The sequence below is a fragment of the Peromyscus californicus genome, unplaced genomic scaffold (genome assembly GCF_007827085.1).
Source record: "Peromyscus californicus insignis strain IS unplaced genomic scaffold, ASM782708v3 Scaffold_3__1_contigs__length_106647218, whole genome shotgun sequence".
Lineage (NCBI taxonomy): Eukaryota > Metazoa > Chordata > Mammalia > Rodentia > Cricetidae > Peromyscus > Peromyscus californicus.
In genome coordinates, this window is record NW_026294551.1 from 1,431,886 (window position 1) to 1,455,696 (window position 23,811).

The 23,811-nt window shown below is 53.1% G+C and overlaps 4 protein-coding genes across 7 annotated transcripts; 2 read left to right on the forward strand and 2 right to left on the reverse strand.

Moving 5' to 3' along the window:
• The first annotated feature begins 6,271 nt into the window (after positions 1-6,271).
• Positions 6,272-8,167, forward strand: LOC128121987 (carbonyl reductase [NADPH] 2). The gene is made up of 8 exons (XM_052757151.1): positions 6,272-6,323; positions 6,695-6,792; positions 6,899-7,053; positions 7,136-7,178; positions 7,275-7,374; positions 7,482-7,546; positions 7,779-7,896; positions 7,983-8,167. The coding sequence occupies exons 1-8, from the start codon at positions 6,272-6,274 to the stop codon at positions 8,084-8,086; spliced, it is 735 nt and encodes a 244-aa protein (XP_052613111.1). The 3' UTR covers positions 8,087-8,167.
• A 2,146-nt stretch (positions 8,168-10,313) lies between these two features.
• LOC128121986 (L-xylulose reductase) lies at positions 10,314-12,245 on the forward strand. Of its 2 annotated transcripts, none has more exons than XM_052757149.1 (8): positions 10,314-10,445; positions 10,526-10,623; positions 11,106-11,260; positions 11,341-11,383; positions 11,460-11,559; positions 11,644-11,708; positions 11,795-11,912; positions 12,045-12,245. In XM_052757149.1, the coding sequence occupies exons 1-8, from the start codon at positions 10,394-10,396 to the stop codon at positions 12,146-12,148; spliced, it is 735 nt and encodes a 244-aa protein (XP_052613109.1). In that variant the 5' UTR covers positions 10,314-10,393; the 3' UTR covers positions 12,149-12,245. The 2 variants fall into 2 exon arrangements, with proteins under 2 accessions (XP_052613109.1, XP_052613110.1); XM_052757150.1 differs by having other exon boundaries at positions 11,226-11,260.
• Positions 12,246-13,640: 1,395 nt separating this feature from the next.
• Rac3 (Rac family small GTPase 3) lies at positions 13,641-16,035 on the reverse strand. Of its 2 annotated transcripts, none has more exons than XM_052757153.1 (6): positions 15,901-16,035; positions 15,247-15,318; positions 14,896-15,013; positions 14,724-14,786; positions 14,258-14,421; positions 13,641-14,130 (listed from the first exon to the last, which is right to left on the reverse strand). In XM_052757153.1, the coding sequence occupies exons 1-6, from the start codon at positions 15,933-15,935 to the stop codon at positions 14,070-14,072; spliced, it is 513 nt and encodes a 170-aa protein (XP_052613113.1). In that variant the 5' UTR covers positions 15,936-16,035; the 3' UTR covers positions 13,641-14,069. The 2 variants fall into 2 exon arrangements, with proteins under 2 accessions (XP_052613113.1, XP_052613112.1); XM_052757152.1 differs by having other exon boundaries at positions 14,262-14,421; positions 15,901-16,034.
• Positions 16,036-16,432: 397 nt separating this feature from the next.
• On the reverse strand, positions 16,433-23,723 carry Lrrc45 (leucine rich repeat containing 45). Of its 2 annotated transcripts, none has more exons than XM_052757147.1 (18): positions 23,592-23,723; positions 23,115-23,370; positions 22,700-22,761; positions 22,267-22,337; positions 21,912-22,090; positions 21,578-21,706; positions 20,345-20,457; positions 19,993-20,051; positions 19,667-19,744; positions 19,369-19,504; positions 19,199-19,276; positions 18,983-19,094; positions 18,817-18,887; positions 18,391-18,483; positions 17,986-18,078; positions 17,424-17,597; positions 17,199-17,346; positions 16,433-16,948 (listed from the first exon to the last, which is right to left on the reverse strand). In XM_052757147.1, the coding sequence occupies exons 2-18, from the start codon at positions 23,332-23,334 to the stop codon at positions 16,752-16,754; spliced, it is 2,013 nt and encodes a 670-aa protein (XP_052613107.1). In that variant the 5' UTR covers positions 23,335-23,370; positions 23,592-23,723; the 3' UTR covers positions 16,433-16,751. The 2 variants fall into 2 exon arrangements, with proteins under 2 accessions (XP_052613107.1, XP_052613106.1); XM_052757146.1 differs by having other exon boundaries at positions 23,115-23,476.
• Positions 23,724-23,811: the final 88 nt, after the last annotated feature.

The window sequence follows — 23,811 nt, forward strand, 5'->3', positions numbered from 1 at the left end:
AAACCTAGATGTATCTTGGAAGACGGAATTTTAAAAAAGACTTTTTAATATATATTTGCCTGCATGTATATCTGTGCACTACATGTGTGCCTGGAACCAGTGAAAGGCAGAAGAGGATATCAGATCCCCTGGAACTGGAGTCACAAACAGTTGTGACCCATGTGGGTGCTGGGAACTAAACCCAGGTCCTCTACTGAGCCATCTCTTTGGCACCTAAAGAAGAAATCTTAATTGGGAGAACGCCTTCATCAGACTGGCCTGTAGGCAAATCTGTGGGGTGTTGTCTCGCTTAATGATTGATGTAGGAGGGCCTAGTCCATAGCGAGCAGTGTCGTCGCTGGGCAGGTGGTCCTGAGTTGTATACACAAGCAGGTTGTGGTGGTACACACCTTTAATCTCAGCAGTTGAGAGACAGAGGCAGGTGGATCTCTATGAGTTCTAGGCCATCCTGGTCTATACAGTGAATTCCAGGACAGCTTAAGCTACATGGAGGGACCCTGTGGTGGTATTGTGTTCCCCAAAATATTGTGCACCCTAATAAACTTATCTGGGGTCAGAGACAGAACAGACATAATATTAAACATGAGGATAGGCAGTGGTAGCATTCCAGAGGCAGAAATCCATGTGTTCAAGGATACAGCCAAGCATGGTGACTCACGCCTTTAATCCCAGGGAGTGATGGTAGAAAGCAGAAAGGTATATAAGGCATGAGAGCCAGAAACTAGAAGCATTTGGCTGGTTAAGCTTTTAGGTTTTGAGCAGCACAGTTCAGCTGAGAGTCATTTGGATATGAGGACACAGAGGCTTCCAGTCTGAGGAAACAAGATCAGCTGAGAAGTTGGCCAGGTGAGGTTAACTGTGGCTTGTTCTGCTTCTCTGATCTTCGAGAGTTCACCCCAATAACTGGCCTCAGGTTTGATTTTATTAATAAGTGTCTTCTAAGATTCCTGCTACAGGACCCTGTCTCAAACAAGCAAACAAAACAAACAATAAACAAAAGCAAGCAGGTTGAGCAAGCCATGAGGAGTAAGCCAGTAAGCAGTGTTCCTCCATGGCTTCTGCTTTGATTTCTGCCTCCAGTTCCTGCCCTGACTTCCCTTTATGATGGACTACAGCTGATGAAATAAACCCTTTCCTCCCCAAGTTACTTCTGGTCAGTGTTCATCACAGCAATTGAAGCCTGACTAGAAAAAGTGGGCCTTTGGTCTCAGAAATCCTCGGGGTTACCCACTGGTCCCTGTCCATACGTCTTCTTTAGGAATACAATTTTCCCAAACAGAAGAATCTATATTGTTTGAGGATACAGAATAGTTGCCCTGGAACTTTCTTATCAGAGATAGTTAATTATGGCTATAAGGAGGCCATGGCTATTTGCCAAGGATGTGTCCACACAGATGGAGCTTGTGTGCTGCCTCTGCCCACCGTACTTACTGCCACAGTGAGCTCATTTTAAACAACCACTTCTTTTCCTTATTATAATATCCCCAGTATATTGTCCAAAGCATAAAAAACAATACACAAATATATTCCAAATGGCATTTCTCCTGGGAGATGTGTAAATAACATCTACCCCCTCTTCCTTAGGTCCCAATGACAGACCAAAGGAAAATTCCACCACAGTTCACCTTGAGGAACCAACAAGTGTATTGGACTTACATACAGAATATGGGTGAGGAGTTACTGACAGAAGTGTGGGTGACCACACTGGAAAGCAGCCATGCTGGAACGTTTTCACCTACCGTGGACAACGGCTTTCCCACAGTCTTCTCAATGAAGCCCCTTCCTCTAGCCTAGGAACAGCTACGTGGAAGACGGCAGTGTCTTGGCACCAAGGACAGAGCTTTGCAACATAGCCCAAATTAAGAACTAAAATTTCAGGGCAGGAGTTAGCATACTTTTTTTTTAAAAGGCCAGAGACTAAATCATTGAGACTTTATAGGCTATACTGTCTCTGCCGTAATTTACCAATACTGCTGTTGGTAACATGAAAACAGGTATAGTCTAAACAAATGGGCATGACTGTGTATAGTAAAACTTAACTTACAAGCCAGGTGTAAATCCTTTAATCCCAGCACTGGGGAAGTCCAGAGGTAGGGGGATCTCTGAGTTTAAGGCCAGTTAGATCTACAGAGCGAGATCCAGGACAGTCAGCACTACACAGAGAAACTCTGTCTCAAAAAACAAAACACAACAATAAACTCTATTTACAAATATAGGGCCATTATTTACAACCCTTTGGTCTAAGTAGTGAGCAAATAGATATCCATGAATGGTACATTATGTACTTACTAAAAGTTAATGATTGATATTATAAAAAAAAATGAGAAAATGCTATAAATATTGTAAAACAAAGTATATGAATATGGTCACAGCTGAAAAGAACACACCAAGACATCAAAGTAGACAATAGACCAAATGACTAACCATGGTTACCATAGGATAGCGGGGCAGTAAGAGGATGTCTTTGTCCATGTTTCAGTCATTACTAGTATTATTTTTATTTTATTTTATTTGTTTTTTTTTTGAGACAGGGTTTTTCTGTGTAACCGCTCTGGCTGTTCTGAAACTATAGACCAGGCTGGCTTTGAACCCACAAAAATCCACCTGCCCCTGCTTCCCAAGTGCTGGGATTAAGGGCATGTGCCACCACTGCCCAGTTTACTTTTTTTTTTTTTTTTTTTTTTTTAGGTTTTTCGAGACAGGGTTTCTCTGTGTAGCTTTGCGCCTTTCCTGGAACTCACTTTGTAGCCCAGGCTGGCCTCGAACTCACAGAGATCCGCCTGGCTCTGCCTCCCGAGTGCTGGGATTAAAGGTGTGCGCCACCACCGCCCGGCGTTTACTTTTTTTTTTCAAACATAAATGAATGTTATTTTTTTTTTTAAGAAAAAAGTCAATTTTTTTTAAAATATTTTATTTATTTATTGTCTATACAGTGTTCTGACTGCACACCAGAAGAGGGCACCAGATCTCATTATGGATGGTTGTGAGCCACCATGTGGTTGCTGGGAATTGAACTCAGGACCTCTGGAAGAGCAGCCAGTGCTCTTAACCTCTGAGCCATCTCTCCAGCCCCCAATTTTTTTTTTTAAGTGAAAAAACACAGACCTCCTAGAGAATGCATTGCCCACCATGACTTTTGAAATCGAAACAGCAACCTGGACTGTGGGCTCATCTCCATTTCCCCAGCTATTGCTGTCTCTTTCCATTTTTATTTTATTTTATTTTATTTTTTGCCGAATGTCGTTTATTGAAGGAGGGAGAAGGTCTTAAAGACAGGCTTATAGCGCAATGGGAGAACCCCAGAGGGCAGAAGTTCGCTACCGATGTTGTACAATCTTGCATCTAACCTGTTAATGCCCATTATGCAGGATACACAGACAAGGAACTTCCCTTAAGCATTCAGGAAGGTGGAACCCAGCAGGGAATTAGCATAGGGAGGATATCAAGGTCAAGGTCAGCAAGCAAGGCAACAGTTATCCAAAACAGGGGTCAGGGCCCTACAGGTCCCCCTTTTACTAGAAAATGAGCTTCTGACTTAGGTTGCATGGGACGTCAGCAGGTCACCTTAACCATCATAGAGACACCTGCCCAGGCCACACAGGCGCTCTGTCTTAGGTTGGTGAGCGCCCCCCCCCCCCCAGGCATTAGCCTTCTCTGAATACTCATTATCATACAGGCTCAGTCTTGTGTGAGCTGCAGAATTAACTGCTGCCAAAGATCTCAAAGTGGCACTGGGCTTGCAATCTGTGTGTTCAACACAGAAAAGACCAACAGAAGTCCTAACCCACCCATAGCCAGGAGGCTAAAGGCAACTGAGCCATTCCCTTCCTTAACAAGCCTTACTGCAAATTGGAGTCCTTGTAAGATGGTATCCCAAAGGCAAATGGATCTTGAGTTTATAAATTTATAATTTTCAAAGCCAATCGAATTGTATATAACTATTGAATTAAATTTATCATGCCCAATAGAATGAAAGATTAACTAACTGTGGTAGCTACTTTTGCTGCCAGGGTCTCCACTGTGCTAGCTGTAGTAACCAATTATGAAATATGGCAATCCCAGAAACAGTAGCAGCAGTGGCCAACACTGCTATAACAGCAACAATGGCAGCAGCGATGTCAAATTCTCTTCTGGAGCGTGTGGGCATCCACTGGCATGGATACAACTCCAGGAACACGAACTGCCAAGGCCCATTTTTCTTGATCCCAGCATGATTTAAGCTGGTAGCTCTGCAAAAGAACAACTAAGAACCATAAAGAAAAAACAGGCAGTTCATAAGGAGCATAACTAATGGTCTCGTAATGGCCACATTCAGGCTCACAAATTTTAAGGTATCTTCAAAGGGGGCTAAATGAATTTCAGGAGGCCCAAAAATGCTGCACAGAGCCACTCCTGAAAAGTAGGTACTACCAGTTTAGTTTTGTAATAAAATATTTTGGAAAAAAAGAAAGGAAAAGAAGACTAGAAGGAGGTGGCGGCAATAGCAGCCAGGCGTGGTGGTGCATACCTTTAATCCCAGCACTGGGCAGATCTCTGAGTTCAAGGCCAGTCTGGTCTAGCAAAGGAAGTTTCAGGACAGCCAAAGCTACACTATCTCAGAAAAAAAACCAAATGAAAGAATAAGTCAAAAGGCTTGGTGACCTTGCTGGTTTCTCCTAAATTTCTCCAGAATTTTAGCTGAAACAAAAAGGAAAAGCAAGGCTGAGGAACAGACTCTGGGCAGAGTACTTACTGTGCAAGAACCCACATGCATCTGTAAACCCAGCTTTCCTGTGGGGCAATGGAAAGCCCTGGGGGCATCTGGCCTGGACTAGCCAGTGGTGAACATCACCTACAATATATCTGCCGTCTTTCTGAGGTTCACTCAGTCTCAGTGTGGAGCCTGGTTACAAGAAGGGAAAGGCACCTGGGCAGGGGTGGTGCACCCCTTTAATCCCAGCACTCAGGAGACAGAGCCAGGTGGTATCTCTGTGAGTTCGAGGCCAGCCTGGTCTACAGAGCGAAATCCAAGACAGGCACCAAAACTACACAGAGAGACCCTGTCTCGAAAAGGCAGCAGGTGAGAAGCCTGAACGTGCCTGCTGCTTGGGGCTGTCACTGGGATGAGCTGTGCTTTCGAATCTCCTGCTTGGCACAGCAGCCTTGTGCCCTGCCATGACTCCCCTGGAGAGAAGTGTTCATTTCACGAGCCCTGTCACACAGACTTAGGAAGGACTTAGCACGGCCTTTGACAATTTCCTAGATGAAGAATTAGGATGCACATTTTTGTTTGTTTTGTTTTTGTTTTTTGAGACAGAGTTTCTTTGTGTAGGCCAGCTGTCCTGGAACTCACTCTGTAGACCAGGCTGGCCTCAAACACCTGCCTCTGCCTCCAGAGTGCTGGGATTAAAAGCGTGCACCACCACTGCCCTTGGCTAAGATGGACATTTAATCTTCTGATTGTTTCTCAAAACTTCTCCTAGGGATCCACCCATATGCTCTGAGATGAGGAGTCCCACCTCAAAGGGTAGAGGGTGCCTCAGAGTGGTCACCAAGGGCAGAATGTCTGGGGGCAGGTGGAGGTCACCTGGGAGAAGCAAGTAAAGATGACAGACTTCAGGAATGCTGGGTAGGGTTAGGTGGGAATAGACTTGCTGTCTGACCTAGTCCAGGGATCAGCTTGCTGCTCTTGTTCACTGGATGCCTGCCGCCGTCCCCTATGGACACAGAGCTGATCCAAGATGCTGGATTATCTCCTGAGAACTGTCAACGCTGAGAGGTTAGCCACTATATGTCCATGGGCACAGCTGTCCTGGCCCTTCAGTCAGGCTGAAGTACCCACAACTGACTGGAAGTCCAGCTTCTCTTCCGTTAACACTGTTGCCGACCAAGGCTTCTGTCCAAGAAATGCAATCAGAAAACCGAAATTTCTATTCTCCTAGATCAGGAGTGTGGCCCAGTGGTAAAAGGATTGCATGTGATCAGGGTCAAGACTAAACTAGACCAAAGAAAACACAAATTTCATTCCCAGGCTTCCGACTTTCCTGGTACATGGCTATGTGAGTTCCTCTAACAGGCATATGTGTGTACACCGTTTCCCATTTCTTCTTCAAACCCTAACAAGCAGCTGGCTGTCATATTTGGGGAGTGAGAGGTCTATCTGTGGAGGAAGTGGGTCATGCCACCCTGGCCAGGCCAGTCAGCTCCTAGCTCCACCTCTGCCCTGCCTGCCAGCCCAGCCATAAAAATCTGAGCCCGTCTCTTGCTGCAGGAGTAAACTGGTGTCGGCAGCATGAAGCTGAATTTCAGTGGCCTGAGGGCTCTGGTGACAGGGGCAGGGAAAGGTGAGTGTATGCAGGTTGGGGAGAAGAAGGGGGCCCATCGCAACATGCAATAGGGGCCCTTGTCACAGCTCAGCCCTCCAGAATCTGACCTGCACTGACCAGGACTGACCCATTTATGTTACCTGGCTGGAGACGTACCAAGACAGAATGACAACCCCATCCTGGCCATCACAATACCCATGATGGGTGAACTTAGTTTGGCTTCAGGATAGCTCCTAGATCCAGACTGGGCAGAAAGCACCAGGGTCAGCCTTCGCTGGAGCTTATTAGAAGGCAGCTGCCCTCTGGGGTCTTTACTTTCACCTGTGATCTTAACCCTTTCTGTGACCAGGCCTATAGGGCCCTAATCCCTCCATATTCCCTCTTTGTAGGGATTGGGCGTGACACTGTTAAAGCCCTGCATGCCTCAGGAGCCAAAGTGGTGGCCGTGACACGTACCAACACAGACCTGGTCAGCCTTGCCAAAGAGGTGAGGCACACAGCCCTGCCTCTCCTGGGCCTGCTCCCCACCCTCAAGGATACATCAGAAGCTGGCTGGGACAATGCCTCAGTCCACCAACCGATGTCTCCCACAGTGTCCGGGGATAGAGCCTGTGTGCGTGGACCTGGGTGACTGGGAGGCCACAGAGAAGGCCCTGGGCGGTATTGGCCCCGTGGACCTGCTGGTGAACAACGCAGCAGTAGTTATAATGCAGCCTTTCCTGGAGGCCACCAAGGAGGCCTTTGACAGGTGGGCACTTGGGGAGAGGGGCAGGCTGGGGAGGGTTGCTGAAGATGGGCAGTGCAGGGCGCCATTGTTCCTCTCCTGCCAGGTCCTTCAATGTGAATCTTCGCTCTGTGTTGCAAGTATCCCAGGTGAGATGGTAGGAGGGCTGTGGCCCAGAGATGAACCCCTGGGGAGCGTGGAATGGCATAGGGCACAGTGAGCTATCCCTAACTCTTGGCTTCCAGATGGTAGCCAAGGGCATGATTGACCGTGGAGTGGCAGGGTCCATTGTCAATGTCTCCAGCATGGTGGCCTATGTCACCTTCCCTGACCTGACCAACTACTGTGAGTGCACCCTCCATTGTGGGGGGACCAGGAGTAGGTTCTGGGTGGGTCTCTCAGAAGGAGGACTGGATAATTAAATTGTCCTCAGCAGACACACACATCCACAGGCTCCACCAAGGGCGCAATGACTATGCTGACCAAAGCCATGGCCATGGAACTGGGGCCACACAAGGTAGGCACAGGGGCATGGGTTCACACCTGAGGGACAGATGATGGGCACCTGGGGCAGGGCTGGGGGTTGAGGCTGAGGGTGGGGTGAGGCTTGGGGATGCTCTGAGCAGTGGGGCCAGTGTTCAGCTGGACAGAGCAAGCAAGCTCATCAGGCTTGACCTGGGGCAAGTCCTGAGCTGAGTGGCTAGGGCTAGTTCACTGGCTGTACCACCAGCTGTGGCTTCTGGCCCCAGATCCGGGTAAACTCTGTAAACCCTACTGTGGTGCTGACTGATATGGGCAAGAAAGTCTCTGCAGATGCTGAGTTTGCCAGGAAGCTCAAGGAGCGCCACCCACTGAGGAAGTTCGCAGGTCAGCTGGGGATGTGGGAGAGGGAATCAGTGTTGGCTCCCAGCAGCTGGGCAAGCAGAAGCCCTGACTGCTCTGCTCTCCTGCAGAGGTGGAGGACGTTGTCAACAGTATCCTCTTCCTGCTCAGCGACAGCAGTGCCTCTACCAGTGGCTCTGGCATCCTGGTGGACGCTGGTTACCTGGCCTCCTAGATGCCCAGATGTGGTTCACCTCAGAGTGGCTTCCCTGGCTCCACCCTGGAGACAAAGCTTCTACCGATCTCACAGCCTGGTCCCTATGCCGCAGCCCTGCCCTCAACCCAGCTCCCAGCCCCCAGTGTTGTTGTCTGATCCCACGACCACTCCCTGCTCTGGACCTTGGGGTCCTTGTCCTCCTTATCTGCTTTGCTGGTCTCATTTTCCTAAATAAATGGGCCGCCGTGTTCCCGAACCATTGCGCAAGACTCCTTGGGGGTGACGCACTGCAAGGCTGGATGCTGGCCCAGGTCCTGCTGCAGGCGTTTCACCTCAAAGCATGGCATCTTCCAAAACCTACTGTGCTTTGTGACCAATGCGACCAAAGGATGGGTCTTCTGAAAAAAAAGGGCTGTGTTGTCCTGTGCCTTCTCCTAGGTTCCTCTCCTCTCCATTACCGAGTCTGGTGCCTCTTGTGTTCGGACCCCAGCTCAGCAATCAGGGGAAGGGAAGGGAAGGGAAGCAGGAAAGGGGAGATGTCCTAGACCAGGTCACTCCTAAACCTGTGTACTCTTTGTGAGAAGGAGAGGAGCCATTGGGCAGGAACTGGAATCTCTCAGTCTTCTCTGGAACCCACTTCCAGGGCCTGCTCCATACTTAAGAGCATGCTGACAGGGCTGCTCAATGGAAGCCCTCACAGTTAGCTAGCTGGTCTATCACCCTAGCCAGAACTAGCACAAGAGCCCTGCAAGGGCTGCTCAGGGCTGCTCAAGGTGTCTCAAGGGCCCTGGCAGGTTCTCTCGTGTTTGCTTGCATTGGCCCTTGGCATCTGGTAGACTGTTGGGCTTGAAGGGGCCAACCATTTGAACTGATACAGGGTCTAACTCAGGGCAAGCGGCAGGGCAGAGGAGGATGGGCTCAGGTAAGACCTTCTAAAGAGAACAGGACACAGGTTCTGAGAGTGCCTCTCTCCGGAGAGCAAGGCCTGAGCTGCAGCCATGTCCACCCAGGACCACAGAACAGTGAATGAGATTTGTGCATGTCCTGGAAAACCGAAACCACTAATGAACTCTAAGCAGCTGTGTCTAGGGGTTGGGCAGGCTCGATGCTGTCTCTCTCTTGGTTTCTGTCAGGCAGAAGGCAGAATTCAAGGTTAGGAGCAGATGGCAGTATTCACAGACAGTCTTACAGTGGTGGTGAGCAGGTCAAAGATTGTGGAGGTGGGCACTTGACTATGTACCTTTCAGCTGCTTTTCTTTCCTTTAAATTAAAAAAAAAAGTTATTATTTTATGTGTATGGGTTTTGCCTGCATGTATGTCTGTGTACCACATGCATGCCTGGTGCCCATAGAGGCCAGAAGAGGGCATGGGTTCCTCTAAAACAGATGTTTGTGAGCGGTCATGTGGGTGCTGGGAATCAAACTCGAGTTCTTTGGAAGAGCATCCAGTAGTCTTAACCATTGAGCCCCCTGCAGCTGATTTTCAAATCTGAGTCAGCCCATGCATGCACCTCTTTGGGGCCAAAGCCCCAAGTGACGCAGGGCCATGTCACCAGATCCCTGCTCCTGGCCAGCAGGTTCTGAGAGCAGCAACGGTAGTCTTCTGTACCGTGACCCGAACAACAAAATATTTTTATAGGAGACGCAGTGCACACTTAGACATTCATTAATCTGTAACTGACTTGGAAAGTAATGTTTGTCTGCCAGTCCTCATGTACATCCCTGAACCCAATCCTCTTTTCCCGCCCACTTTCTATAAAGGGCTAGTGACCTGATGCAAGCTGGGTGAGGTGACCTTGGGCTTCAGCTCCCCTTGATGCTAACTTGGGGCTTTATTGGTAACAGTGTCTTCCTCGGACTTATCTGGATGTCCAGTTTTTGGTTTTGTTTTTGTTTTTGTTTTGTTTTGTTTTGTTTTCTGTGAGTATTACATGTGAGCTGTTGTGACCCACTCCCAAGCCTGGGGAAAGAACACATAAAACGTTTTTGGACATGGCTCTCGGGATCACGAATATCCGTAAAACGCCTGGCAAAGTTGCTATATCTGGTTCTCATGGAAATTTTCTTGGCAGTGAAAACCATGCAGACCACAGCTCGTTAAGCGGATTCCACGCTCTGTAGTTGGATCAGTCTGGTGCAGTTTGAGCAGCGGCGTCCCTCGGTCACGCCCACTGCAGTTCAGCCAATCAACACGACAGAAAGAACTATTATTTTAATATCCTCGCCCTTTTCAAGACGCAGCCCACGCGATTGGCTCTCCTCGCCCCGCCCACGATTCCGGAACTCCAAGTCCATCTTGCCTCCCGCAGGATCTGGCTGGGCGACCATGGACCTGGGGCTTGCAGGTCGGCGGGCGCTGGTGACCGGCGCGGGCAAAGGTGAGGCGGCAGGAGAGGGGCGCTGGCGGAGTCGGGCTGGTTTGAAAGGGAGTACCCGCACTAATCCTCGCTCGCCTCAGGTATCGGGCGCAGCACTGTGCTGGCGCTGCAGGCGGCTGGTGCACATGTTGTGGCCGTGAGCCGGACACGGGCGGACCTTGACAGCTTGGTTGGCGAGGTAGGCACTGTGTCCAGAGGCGAGGAGACGGTCTCTAAGCGAGACACTGCACCCCTTGACGCCCTTCACCCACAGCAAGCTTCTCACTGTAGGCCCGCCGCGTCTCTGGCGTTGGGTGTTGGGGTGGGAAGCCTCTGCACTCCTTCCTAGTTCCGGGGCCTGCGCATATGGTCGGGGGTCCACCAAGCCATCCTGGCTCCCTAAGTTTGGAAGAAACTGAAATGTCCGCTGAGAGAGCAATCCTAGGTCCAAGAATGCTGGGCGGAGAGGAAGTGGAGTGCCCAGAGGCGGGGCTGTGTCTCTCAGCCTCTGGTTCCACCTCACAATTTAACTGCTGCACCAGGAACCCCTGACCCTTCCAGTTGAAAGTCCCCTTCCAGGTCCAACTCTCCCAGACCTTTCCTCAGGAAGACAAGGCCAGCAGCACCACATTCTTGGAATACAGTTGCTTATTAATAGCTTTGCTTTGCCCCGATACACAGTGTCCTGGCGTGGAGCCTGTGTGTGTGGACCTGGCAGACTGGGAGGCCACAGAACAGGCCCTAAGCAGTGTGGGACCGGTGGACCTGCTGGTGAACAATGCTGCTGTGGCTCTGTTGCAGCCCTTCCTTGAGGTCACCAAGGAGGCCTGTGACACGTAAGCCCGCAGGGGTTGGAGAACCATCCCGTGCAGCAGCTGCAGTCCTGCCCCTGACCAGGCTGTCCGTTCATTACTAGGTCCTTCAACGTGAATCTTCGGGCTGTCATCCAGGTGTCTCAGGTGAGTTGCCCTGCTCGCTGGAGTAGGAACTCTGAAGGCGAATGCTAGTTCTGCTTCACATCCCTCAAAATTTCAGATTGTGGCCAGGGGCATGATAGCTCGGGGAGTCCCAGGGGCCATCGTCAATGTCTCCAGTCAGGCGTCCCAGCGTGCGCTGTCCAACCATAGCGTCTACTGTGAGTAATTCCAGCTGTGTCCCATCCCCACCCCACTACCACTCCCCGGCCAGCTCTTGGCCTCTACAACAACCTTCCTCATAGGTTCCACCAAGGGTGCTCTGGACATGCTGACCAAGATGATGGCCCTAGAGCTTGGGCCCCACAAGGTGTGTTGGGCTGGGGCAACTCCTCCAATCAGTCCTTATGGCCAGGGCACTCTCCCACGTTGCTTACCTTGCTGGCTTCTTTGCAGATCCGTGTGAATGCAGTAAACCCCACCGTAGTGATGACACCCATGGGCCGGACCAACTGGAGTGACCCCCACAAGGCCAAGGTTATGCTGGATCGCATCCCACTTGGCAAGTTTGCTGGTAAGTTAGGTGGGAGTCCAGACTGAAGCAGTACCAGCAGATCTAGTGCTTGCCTGGGCCTGGGGATCAGTTGGGGCTGAAGGACCAGGGAAGCCTCCTTAATCTTTGTTCTTGACGTCCACCTGCCTACAGAGGTGGAGAATGTGGTGGACACCATCCTCTTCCTGCTGAGCAACCGAAGTAGCATGACCACTGGCTCCACTCTACCAGTGGATGGAGGCTTCCTGGCTACCTGAGCCCTGCCACCATCACTCTGCTCAGGCCTATGCTCCGAACATTGTGCCCTCCATCCCTCCAATAAACGTCTTTGTCCAGCCTGTGTGCTGACTCTCAGATAGACAGAGATCTTTGTGCCACCTGTGATCCAAAGCACATATAGCCTGGTTCCCACATAGACTTTCAGGCCTGGTCAGCTCCCTGGCATGGGGTGGAAGGTTGGACCTTCCAGAAGGCTGGATCCTCAAGAGTTTGGTCAGTTTGCCTAAAGATAGCCTGTCCAGAGGTTTCTGGAGTGGAGCTGTGGATTGTTGGTAAGCACTGAACAAACAGCTCCCTATGATTCTGATGTGAATGCCAACTGACCTTGATTACAAGTCAGTGAATAGTACACACCAAAAGACAGGCGGCAGACATTACTAATCTGCCAATGAGCTGAACAACTTGATTTCTAAAATGTGAACATTGCTACAACTTTCTGTGCTATTTACAACATAACGAGAGTCGTGGCGTATTTAATTTGCAATATCTCACTTCCAAAGGCCCAGACTACTGATACATCAAGTCCTAGTCTGTAGTTTGCCACATTCCGTGGTGTGGAACTTGCATTATAGCTGACTTCAAGCTGTCCATTTGATATCATTTGATGTGGAGTTGGGGGGACATGGAGGTGAGGAGGCCCATGGCAGCAACCCATTTACATACAATAACGAGGTGCAAAGGATAGCAACATATATTAGTAATTATGAAATGAATTTGTTAATTTTGTTCTCGGCACAACTAATTGTAAGTTTGTGTGATTTAATTATTTTTTTTTTTTTTTTTTTTTTTTTTTTTTTTTTGGTTTTTCGAGACAGGGTTTCTCTGTGTAGCTTTGCGCCTTTCCTGGAACTCGCTTTGGAGACCAGGCTGGCCTCGAACTCACAGAGATCCGCCTGGCTCTGCCTCCCGAGTGCTGGGATTAAAGGCGTGCGCCACCACCGCCCGGCCGTGATTTAATTATTAATGAGAGCTGTTTAACAACTGGCTGGCAAACTTCCTGAAAAAACAAACAAACAAACAAAAAACAGCCAGGTCTCTGAGTCAGCATGAACTGCTTGCATGCATCACTGAGAGGAGAATGTGTCCCTGCAGGGCATCCTCTGGTCTCATGTCTGCTCCAGGGAAATGCCTTCAGCCTCTGGGATGATGTCTGAGTTCAGGACCATAACTTTGGGCCTCCTGGGCTGCGCCTCTCCACTTCGGCAACCTGTTAGCATCTCATACGAGCCAGACATGTGTCTTTATAGACTATTCCCCTTAGCTCAGTGAGAGCCACTGAAGCCCAGGGCCTCCCAGGGCCCAGGTTTGCATACAGAGTTCATCCTGTATACAGCTAAGTGTGAATACCTCTGCTCTGACCTGAGTGGTGTCCTCTCCCTCTCTAGGGTGTGTTAAGCTCAGAGCTCCCTTTGGAATGTAGTCCTGCTGGGAATGCCAAGGGTGGAAGGCAGGGAAGACGGTGAGACAAAGGAGGTGGTGAATGTTTATTGTATAAAATAAGAAGGGGCCACCCTTTCCTGGGACACGATGAACAAAACCCACCCCCACCCTTCCCTCCAGGGAAGCCCATCCTGGGGCTTCCCTGAACCCACCCCTGCAGCCCTGAGGGAGACCCTGCTCCCTGCTGGCCTCCCATAGGGACCAGGGAAGGCTGGAGCTATATGCCAGAAAAAGGAGGCATAGGGGACAGGACCCCATCACCCCAGCCTTGTCTCCATGCTTCCCTCCCCACCCACACCACTTCCCACAGCAGACTTAGGACACCAGACAGCTCAATACGAGGGCACACTTGAGCCAGGGCTCCTCAGCCAGGCTGGTCAGGCAGGGCTCTAGAAGACAGTGCACTTCTTGCCTGGCTTTTTCACTGGAGGTGGGCAGAGCACTGCCCTGATGGCCTCATCAAACACTGTCTTCAGACCTCTCTGGGTCAGGGCTGAGCACTCCAGGTACTTGACAGAACCTAGGAACATTGGAAGAAAGACAGATAGCAAGAAAGGGAACAGCAGAGGGGGTAGCTGTAGATGGGGGAGCAGCATAGGCAAGGTAACCTCTTCAAAGCACACCCCCAACCTGTGCCCCATGCTTACTCACCGATCTCACGGGCCATGGCCAGGCCTTGTGGGTAGGTGATGGGTGCCAGCTTCTTGTCCCGCAGCCGTTCAATGGTGTCCTTGTCATCACGGAGGTCCAGCTTGGTGCCCACCAGAAGGATGGGTGTGTGGGGGCAGTGGTGCCGCACCTCTGGGTACCACTGTGGGAACAGAGGTCCTGACCCCACAGGCTTCAGAGACCCTTATGCCTAGGGGCAGGGCCCCTAATCTGCCCAAAGTGGGCCCCAGCTCCTGAGGCTCTTTTTGTTGGGCTTGGCAGTGAACAAAGATACCCATCCAGGAAGGCCTGAGACTGCCCACAGCTTCTCTCTCAGTCAGGGCCCATGGCCAGTTGTAAGCTGTGCCCACTAACACCTTCAGTACCTCCCTCAGCAGAAAAGATCACTAAGCAGAGACCCCTGAAGGGGTGTGCCTTCTGCTAGGACCCCCAGGCCCACCCTACCTTGGCTCGGACGTTCTCAAAGGAGGCCGGGCTCACCAGGGAGAAGCAGATCAGAAAGACATCCTTCAGGGGGAGAGACAGACAGAACTGACCAAAGGGTGTCCAAGCAGTCTGTGTCTCCTCCCCATACAGGAACCACCCAACTCCTAGAGTTGGCCCTCCTGCCACCTACGGTTTGAGGATAGGAGAGGGGCCGAAGTCTATCGTAGTCTTCCTGGCCAGCAGTGTCCCACAGCCCCAGGTTGACCGGCTTCCCATCCACCATCACGTTGGCTGAGTAGTTGTCGAAACTGCAAAGTGGAAAGGCTAGGCTGGGCAGTGATGCCAGGTTACTGGAGCCCAGTCAGCAGGTTTGAGTTCTGAAGCCCACACAACCCAAACTCTGGCCAGCGCCTCAGCCTCACCATGGAAACCCAGAACCAGGGTCACTGGAATGAAGACCTGGAGCCTAGGGGAGGTCCCATACATGTGTGACTGGCCTCTAGTGGCCAGCTCCAGCTACCTCCCACCCCCATGCACTCACACTGTAGGGATATACTCTCCCGGGAAGGCGTTGGTCGTGTAGCTGATCAGCAAGCAAGTCTTCCCCACGGCACTGTGGAAAGAGGTTCAGCCCACGTGGCTCCAGGGCCGAGCCTCCGCCCCTTTCCTCCCCGCAAGGGCAGACAGCTCCCGCAGAGCAAGAGGTTAGTTTGGGTGACTGGGGTGGGGTGGGTAGGTCATAGCCTAGCAGATCTGCAGCCACCTGAGACTGATAGAGACTGACCAGAGCAGGCTGGCCTCCAAGAGAGCACAGTAGTGGGCGCGGCTGCAAGGGCTCACAATCCTGGATAGGGCGCGCCACAACGCACAGGGGCGTCAGAGCTCCCAGCACCTTGGGTAGCGGGCGCGAGGGTGGAGCCACCCAGGAATCAGCGCAGGTGAAGCCCGGCCCCACCCACTGTGAGCACCGGGGCGCAGGCCGGGCAGCATCAGGTGTGCCCGGGCTAGAGGAAGGTGTACAGCTTGAGCTTGACCCCACCCCATCGGTCCCTGGACGCACGCGGCCAGGCTATGGTGGGGGCGCGGCGGAGCCACCTCGCCAGGACCTCGAGTCTGTCTGCCCCGCCCCGCCCCACCTCACCCCGTAGCCGCCTACCAGCCCCTCCGCCCCTGCGGCTCGGGACAGCGAACTCACCCATCGCCGACCACCACACACTTGATGGCCTGCATGGGCGCGGGGCCGGGCGGCGGCGGGCGCGGCCGCGAGCCGAGCTGCGGAGAAATGCCCGGCGCCGCAGCGGCCGCGGACCCGAACGCCGAGCGAGCGGCCGGAGACAGCCGAACGCCGCCGAGCGCCGGGTGCGAAGACAGCCGAGTGTGCGCAGGCGGGGCGGGGCAAGGGGCGAGCTGCGGTGGGGGCGGAGTCCTAGCCAGTCCTTGAACCCCGAAGGCTTACACTGAGGGTCCACACCCAGGAACAAGGATGTGGTGCAGCACAGCTCAGATTGGTGATGCCAGCGAAATGGATGCGCAGGGCGGCCGAGCCCGATGTTTCCCAGGGACACCAGCCCACCCTGAAGCTGAGAAACCCTCGTGTCTACAGACCCAGTACCGAGGTGGCCTTTCTAGCTGCCTGGTAGCAATCGGAGCAACCCAGTACCACCCAGGAAGGTTCATTAACGCGGCTGGGGCAGCGGGTGCAGGAGAAAGGAAACTGGACAAGCATGTATCACCAAGTACAAAAGTCTTGTATTTCCATTCTGCCATTGGGGCATCTGTTCCCTCCTACCGCAGTACTTACTGTTCGGGGTTTGTGTTTCTGGGACTGGGTCATCTGAGAGCATTCCTGTGCACTGTGTCTTGCCTAGGCTAGTGGTGAGCTGCGGGTGAACCACCTTGGATGGTCAAGTGTGCCGGTGAGCACCAGTGTTGGCAGAACCCCACCCTGACCACTGCAGCTAACGCTTTTGAACCCCGGGCCTGTTTTTGAGAATGGGATGCAGCATTTCTGCACTTGCAGGGTGCTCCAGGTCTCCCTGCTTCCCTTCATTTAGGGGGACTCAAGGCTCTCAGAGGAGACCCCTGCACGTAAGCCAGGACAGCATTTTGCAGGAAGCTTGCCCTCTGGGCCTCTTCATCGCGGATGCGTGAGATCTCTGCCTCTTTGAGCCTCAGCTTTTCACGGAGAGACGCATTCTCACTCTCTCTGTCCAGCAGCGCCTCCCGGTGTTCACTCCCGATCACTGCAAGTGAGGGGCTCAGTAAGGAGCGGGTGGGTGCCTGTGTCCCACGCCTTTAATCCCAGCACTCGGGAGGCAGAGGTAGGCGAATCTCTGAGTTTGAAGGCCAGTCTGGTCCACAGAGTGAGTTCCAGGTCAGCCAGGGTTACAGAGAAACCCTGTCTGGGGGTACGGGAAGGAAGGGGTGCATCTCTAGGGGAGATCCCCACCCCATCCCGGGCCAAGCTCAGCTGTCCAGGTGACATGTGGTAACCTTTCAGCTGACGCTCCAGGGCTGCCACCTTCTCCCTCAGCACCTCCTGGGCCACCAGGTCAGCCTGCATACGGCCCATCTGTTCCTGCAGCTCCACTCTCACCCTGGCCACCTCAGCCACTTTTTCCTGGTCCTTGTTGCTCAGCTCCTGGGATGGGGTTGAGGAAGGTGAGACCGCGGCCTGGAAATGAACCCTAGAGCGTGTGCTCCTTGAAACCATGTTACCTGGTGCAGTTCTTCCAGGCGCCGCTGCTGCCCCTCCATTTGCAAGTTCAGCTGGCTGGCCCGTGTCTGGGACTCAGCCACCATCTGCTTCTGCTGCAGGCAAGTAGCCTGAGCCTCATCCCTTGCCTGTGCCAGCAGCCGAATCTTCTCCTCCAGATGAGCAAGGCGGTGTTGCTGTGGGCAGGGAAATGGCTGCTGCCCACCAAGGGCTCCCAGTCTGAGCCCAAAACTGGAGGGACAGACAGTCTGCAAGTGGACTAACCTCCACCCCTCTGCAAGGACCAAGGAGAGGACTTCATGGTGTCACACAAGTTATCAGTCACTAAACTTGTCCTGAATCCAGAAGCATCTCTTGCTGGGCTCTCCTCCTGCATCTCAAGCCAACTCTATCATTTCTAGCCTTCCTCTCACCCATGCAGTACAAGAAGCACCACAGCCCTGCTGGCCACTGGGATCTCTGAGCTCCAGTCCTGAGGCCCACAGCCCTGGTCTTGCCCACTTCAACCAGACTCCTTTGCAAGGTGCTACAATTGGCCCTTCCATACTTGTGGCCAAAGCTCACCTCCTCCAAGCGAGCCTGGTTCCTGGCTTTGATGAGCTCCTCCTCAGCTTGGCCACGCTCACTGAGCACCGCTGCCTTCATGCGGCTCAGCTCCTGCACGGCAGATAGCTACTACTAGTCCACCTTGAGAACACGCTGCCCCCTTGACCCCAGGGCTCCTTCCAGGCCACTGAGCAGCCAGGCTGGGAAAACTTTTCCATAACTATCCTCAGAACCACACAGCTGTTCCTTGCTCACTGGGCAGGGCTTTTACTGCCAAAGAGGCCTAAATGTCATTTCTCGTCTCTGACCTTTCAGGGATGGGTGGGTCCTAGTGAGACCTAATGAGGCTGAAACTTAGGGGTGCCCCAGGGTCCTGAGGTCAAATGTCACCCTACACTCAACCCAGGGCCCATATGGTCTCACCTCTTCCAGGGACAGCCGCAGAGCCTCTAGTCTCTGTATCCTCTCCTGCATGGCCCTCTCACTCTCCTCCAGGTGACGGGTCATGTGATCCACCTGTCCAAATGAGGGGTGTCAGGGCCAGCAAACACGGGCTTCCCTAGCCCTCACCCCAGGGAATCCCTACCCTGGAAAGCAGGTATCATTTGGCAAAGGCCTGACTGGAGTGTCCTGGTAGCCACCAAGGACAGAGGCTGTGGTCAGGAGAACACACAGCAAGGAAGTCCACAGCTGCCTGAACTATGGATACTGTTGCCTGCAACTCTGGCATTATCAACTCAAGGTTCACTGACCAGGGGCATGCACTGGGAATATTGCACCACACAGGGCTGATCTGCAGGCCCCAAGTGGAGGCAGGAGAGCCAGGGGTATCCATCCATAAGACAGCACCTCCTTGGAGTGCAGCTTTTCCAAGTCTTCCATGTTCTGTTTGGCCCTCCTCTTCTCCACATCCAAGCGCTCTGGAGGCCCAATAGGGAAGAGTATGGTGAGTCTTTTCTGGAGGTGTGTCCCTGGAGCTCCATGTGCCCTTAGTGCCAAGCCCGTCCATGCCTACCCTCAGCCTGAATAGCACGGATCTTCAACTCAGCTGATGAGTTAGTCAGCTCCTGCCTGGTCAGAAACAACTGCTCCTGCTGAGACTTTACCTTCCGCTCCAACTCATCCACCTGGGAAGCAGGCAACACTAGAGGGAGCTTCACCCAGCCCTGCTACACTACCCTGGGCTCTTGAGGGGGCTGGCTCTATCCCCCTTTGGCCACACCCCTCATACCTGGCTTCTGAGCAGCAGGTTCTTTTCATTGGCGGCAGACAGGTCCCTGAGGAGCTTAGACTCCCGATCCGCGGCTTCCTGGGTGAGAAGGGCAGGGTGACAGATGCTTCCTATTGGGCTGTTACCATGCACTTCCATCTGCCTCCTAGGCCACACAGCCCAGCTCCTACCTGCTGCTCCAGCTTGCGCTCCTTCTCCTGTCTCTGTGACAGGCTCTGCCGTTCCTGTTCCGCTGTGGTCAGCAGCTCCCCCAGGTCCTGGGCCTTCTGCTCTGACAGAGCCAGAGCAGCCTCTGTCATCTGCAGCCTACAAAGAGGAAGACCAGCCCCAGGCCAGCTCCAGCAAGAATGTCACCTGCTTGGCAAAGGTCTTCTACTCAAACCCCAGGACGCATCTGTCCCCTCCTCTGCCTTGTGGGCACGGCTGTAAGTCTCTAAGGTGTGTGAAGGCTGCTCTCCTCTGCCTTACTTGGCTTTGAGGGCATTGATGATGGACTGTCTCTCGTTGAGGGCTTCCTGAAGCTGCCCAACTCGTACTGCTGATGCCCTGTGGAGAGAGAGGTGGTTCTGGGAAATCCAAACCCCACAGCCCCTGGCTTCTCCCAGTCTGGCAGCGGCTGTTGAACTCTGCACATTCATGTCTATAACGTGCCCAGTGCACCGGGCACAGAGCTAAGCAGTCCACATCTGCCACTAACTGCCAGCCCACTTGCTTGGAAGCAATGACCTTGTTTTCAGCCTTGTAGCAGACAGGGCTCAGGTTAGGTCATACTCAGATCAGAAGGGCTCACTCACCTGCTGTTTCTGGCCATCTCTTCTCGTTGCTTATCAATCGTCTCCATCAAATCCAGAAACTGGAGACAAAGTCAGTCAAAACACCGTTAGAAGCAGAGCCTACCCTGGAAGGACATCTTAACCCCACTGTCTCTTTCAAAAGGAGGTGGGCTGACAGGGGGAGGCCTGGCGGCTAGGACTCCGTTTGCTCTCAGCTCTGAGGTGAAGTCGGCATACAGGAAGTGGGACCAGGAGGCCACCTTAGCCCTGGTTTAGAGGCCTGGAGGGAAGGAGGATGGAAAGGACAAGGAAGGAGGCAGATGCCCAGGCTGAGCTGGGAGCAGCCCACGGCTAGTGAGGGCACTATGCTCACCTGCTTGGACTTCTCTTCCTGGAGGTGCTGAACCTCCTTGTTAAGGATGTTGGTGCGGGCTTGGTTCTCCCGAAAGGCAGTGAGCCGGTCCTGGTTGTGGTCCATGGCTTGTTCTGTCGGAAAGAGCCATGTTATCCTGGGCTCAACGTTAGGGCAATGGCTAACCCAGTCCTGTGCTGCCTGTGTCTGGGGTTGGTCATCTGAGAGCCCACCCTACGCAAGGCAATATCTCCACAACAAATAAGACATCCCCATCCAGTGCACCCGGGTGAAGCATTTCAGTGGAGGACAGGACTGGGTGATATAGGACCTTGAGACAGGAGGTCTCTTGTACATATAGGGAAGCTGCTGTACTACCCCCAAAGGTGGGTGCTTCCTGGAGTATCTGGCTTCCCCAACAAAGGTCAAGGGGTATATGACTTTAAGAGATGGGTGCTATCTTCTCAAAAGACTGACAGCATATAAGCCAGATGTGGTACTGCATTTCAGTGATCCCTGAACTTGGGCACCTGAGGCAGGGGGATTATGAGGTCAAAGCCAGCCTGGGCTACATAGCAAGACTGTCTTTCACACACACAAAGATCAAACATAAAGCAATTATAAGGCCTATGCCCACACAGATACAGGGCCGGGAACAAGAAGGCACCGGGGATGGCAGAAGAGTCAGGTACAGCCAGCAGGTGATGATGCTGTGGCAGGGAATGTGGCAAAGTCGGGGTCCAGGACTCCAGTGCGGACAGTTCAGACTTTGGTGGGTGATACCATGTGAAAACTACTGAGCCTGAGGCTAAGGTATCATCTGTAAGGACTCAGGGTTCATAGGCAGATGAGGGTGAGTTCTGACATAAGTCAGCACAAGCCTGGCACCCCCACTCAATTCACTGTGCACACAGCACAGACACAGACTCAGGTAGCTGGGGGAAGATGCCAGGAAGCCTCCCTAGCTGAGGTGCAGGCCATCGATGGCTCTCAGAGCAAAGGCTTCAAGCCACAGGCTTCAGCTTCTTGCCTGTGAAACCAGCACCCCCTGACTACACAGGTGCTGAGACGTGTGAGCATCTGAGAGAAGCCTGGTGTAAGCTGCTTCCCCCTTGACTGAGGCTAGCTACTCATATCCGGAGCCCCCATGTCTTGAGCCCTGAGCCACACCCTTCTATGGTGGATGGGCTTCTGTTAAAGGGCTTCATGCCTTACTCCAACTTCTAAGAAGGTAGCAGCCCTGAGCGTCCATACCCACAGCTCTCAGGACATCGCCAGGGATGTTGTTCCCAGCCAAGTCCAGCCTCCACAGGGTTCTGTTGCTGGGGAGACAGTTCACCAGGGCCCGGCCCCCCAGGAGGCCAATGTTATTCCAGCGCAGATCTGGAAGGAAACCTATTGTCACTGGGTTGCATGGGAGGTACTGGCCCAGCCCAGGATGCTTCTTTTGATGCTTTACTGCCTGTGGCTGTCAATATAGCCAGGAGCCCAGGCCAACCTCTCCAGCAGCAGAGGGAAAGGGTGCAATTTAATACAGCCCAATGTACCCAGGTCTCATGGGGGCACAGCAGAATTCAGGAGACCTCACCCAGCTGCTGGAGGGTGGTGTTGCCCTTGAGGGCCAGGGCCAGTTCCTCTGCTCCCTTGTGACTGATCTGGTTGTTTCGGAGATCCAGCTGCCGCAGGGTGCTATTGGCTGCTACACCCCCACAGAAGGTGGCAAAGGTGTCTTCCCACATGCCAAGGTTGTTCCACTCCAGCGTGAGACTACAGGAAGAATGGACACAGGTTCTTGGCTCAACAGAACACTTGGGTCCAGGGCTCTCCACCAGTGGGTGAGGAACAGGGAGAAGTGGTGGAAAGTGAGCTGGTTGCAGGATTGTATCCTCTGGGCCAACCCTAAGCCGCAGAGAGGAACAGGTGAGGCCTGGATGTAGTCCTACCTCTGAATGGACTTGTTCTGTCGAAGGAGCTTTCCCAGAGCCTCGGCTCCTGTAGCTCGGAGGTTGTTGCCCTAGAAAAGGAACACCCTGGCCAGTCATTCTTGTTACCTTGGCTCCAAATACTACATCTCTGCCTCACAGAATCAGGCAGTAAAAAAGGCTAGGAGACAGCCTGGGCGAAGGCATGGCTGCCAGATCCTAGTTTTCCTGACAGTAGCAGTACCACAGTGCTCAGTCCCTTGGAGTTTATATGAACACTGTTGAGTCGGGCATGTAGAGCATGCTCAAAACCACACTCCCAATACCCATGGGATCCTCAGAGAGCAGTCCTAAGACGCTGGGTATTGGGAACTCTTACAGTCTCTAGCCACTATCAAGACCCCAGGTCCCCGGGTCTGTCTCTTTCCACTGCCGAGGGTAGAGGCCTGCTCACCTTTAGATCCAGACGCTGCACAGTGGTGTTGGCACACAGCCCTCGGAACAGCAGTGTGGACCCTGTGTAAAGGTAGTTGGAGAAGAGGGACGCCTGTCCTACTGGTGCCATTGTTTTGGCTTCACTCAAGGAATGAGTTTCCCCATTGCTGTAAGGTCGTGTTAGAAACATGTGAGTCTGCCTAATCTTTCTTGAGTCAGTCAGCATGGGGAACTGTGAAAGCCAGGGACATTAAGGCTTCTCTATTACCGTGACATTGACCTCTACTCCCAGGTTTTGGAACGCACTGACTTCCCTGCTTACAGCTACCCAGGCCAAACATAATCTGGACACCCGCCCTTAGGCCAGCCAGGAGGCAGAGGGCTTGAACCCCACTCAGAAGTTTCAGGCGCTGTTCCGAGGCCAGCGGCCTCACCTTCCTCACTCAGCATGCAGTCGCTGAGGACAAGCTCCTTCAACATCGTCTCATCATGCAGCAGCTTGCCAAGGGCCCTGCAGGTGTCCACCGTCAGGCTCTGAGTAGCCAGGTCCAGTCGGCCCCGCGGAAGTTGGTGCAGCTGCTGCAGGACAGCCTCCTGGGGCTCAGCCCCACTCTCCTTGCACAGGCGGCTGTAGGAGCGCCGGAACTCCTCCATGTCTCCGAATGCTGACAGGGCCTTGCAAGCATGCCCCTAAAAACAGGCTGCATGTAAGCTTGCTAGGCCGATGGCTGGGAGCCCCTTTTCCTAGAGAGTGTACACGGGGGCGTTGAGCTGAGCTGGCCCTATAAGGGGAGGCCTAGAAATTGGAAATGGAAAGGAGGTCAGAACCGCTCGAGGAAGGGGTTTGGTGATAGGGACAGCTGGAGCGCAGAGCACTGGCCTAGGAGAGCAGGTAGGCGCGTTGCACATACCCTGGTCTGGCCCTACGGCCCCTAGCCCGCCCTCGCGACGTGGCCTCGGGTCGCTGATGCTCTGCTCTGGACGCCGTGCCGCGCGCCTCAGTATCCAGGAAGAGCGTGGAGCTCCGGGATGGAAGATAGGAACTACAACTCCCATGAGGCATTGCGGAAGAGGTGCTATTGGTAGACCAATGAGAGCGAAGGGCGGGCTTGCGCTGGCTCTCAAGCCACA

Bases quoted from the DNA above. Each gene is read 5' to 3' on its own strand.
- Rac3 (XM_052757152.1), bottom strand. From the start codon at position 15,935: ATGCAGGCCATCAAGTGTGTGGTGGTCGGCGATGG. The intron at 14,422-14,723 runs GTAGGGTGGGCC...CTGTTCCCACAG, and splicing joins TTGAGAACGTCCGAGCCAAG to TGGTACCCAGAGGTGCGGCA. The intron at 14,131-14,261 runs GTGAGTAAGCAT...CAATGTTCCTAG, and splicing joins GGCCATGGCCCGTGAGATCG to GTTCTGTCAAGTACCTGGAG.
- LOC128121987 (XM_052757151.1), top strand. From the start codon at position 6,272: ATGAAGCTGAATTTCAGTGGCCTGAGGGCTCTGGTGACAGGGGCAGGG. The intron at 6,324-6,694 runs GTGAGTGTATGC...CCCTCTTTGTAG, and splicing joins GGTGACAGGGGCAGGGAAAG to GGATTGGGCGTGACACTGTT. The intron at 7,054-7,135 runs GTGGGCACTTGG...CTCTCCTGCCAG, and splicing joins ACCAAGGAGGCCTTTGACAG to GTCCTTCAATGTGAATCTTC.
- Lrrc45 (XM_052757147.1), bottom strand. From the start codon at position 23,334: ATGGAGGAGTTCCGGCGCTCCTACAGCCGCCTGTGCAAGGAGAGTGGG. The intron at 18,079-18,390 runs GTGAGACCATAT...TCTGCCGTGCAG, and splicing joins TGCGGCTGTCCCTGGAAGAG to GAGCTGAGCCGCATGAAGGC. The intron at 16,949-17,198 runs GTTACCACATGT...CCTCACTTGCAG, and splicing joins CCTGGAGCGTCAGCTGAAAG to TGATCGGGAGTGAACACCGG.
- LOC128121986 (XM_052757149.1), top strand. From the start codon at position 10,394: ATGGACCTGGGGCTTGCAGGTCGGCGGGCGCTGGTGACCGGCGCGGGC. The intron at 10,624-11,105 runs GTAGGCACTGTG...CCCGATACACAG, and splicing joins TTGACAGCTTGGTTGGCGAG to TGTCCTGGCGTGGAGCCTGT. The intron at 11,709-11,794 runs GTGTGTTGGGCT...GCTTCTTTGCAG, and splicing joins TAGAGCTTGGGCCCCACAAG to ATCCGTGTGAATGCAGTAAA.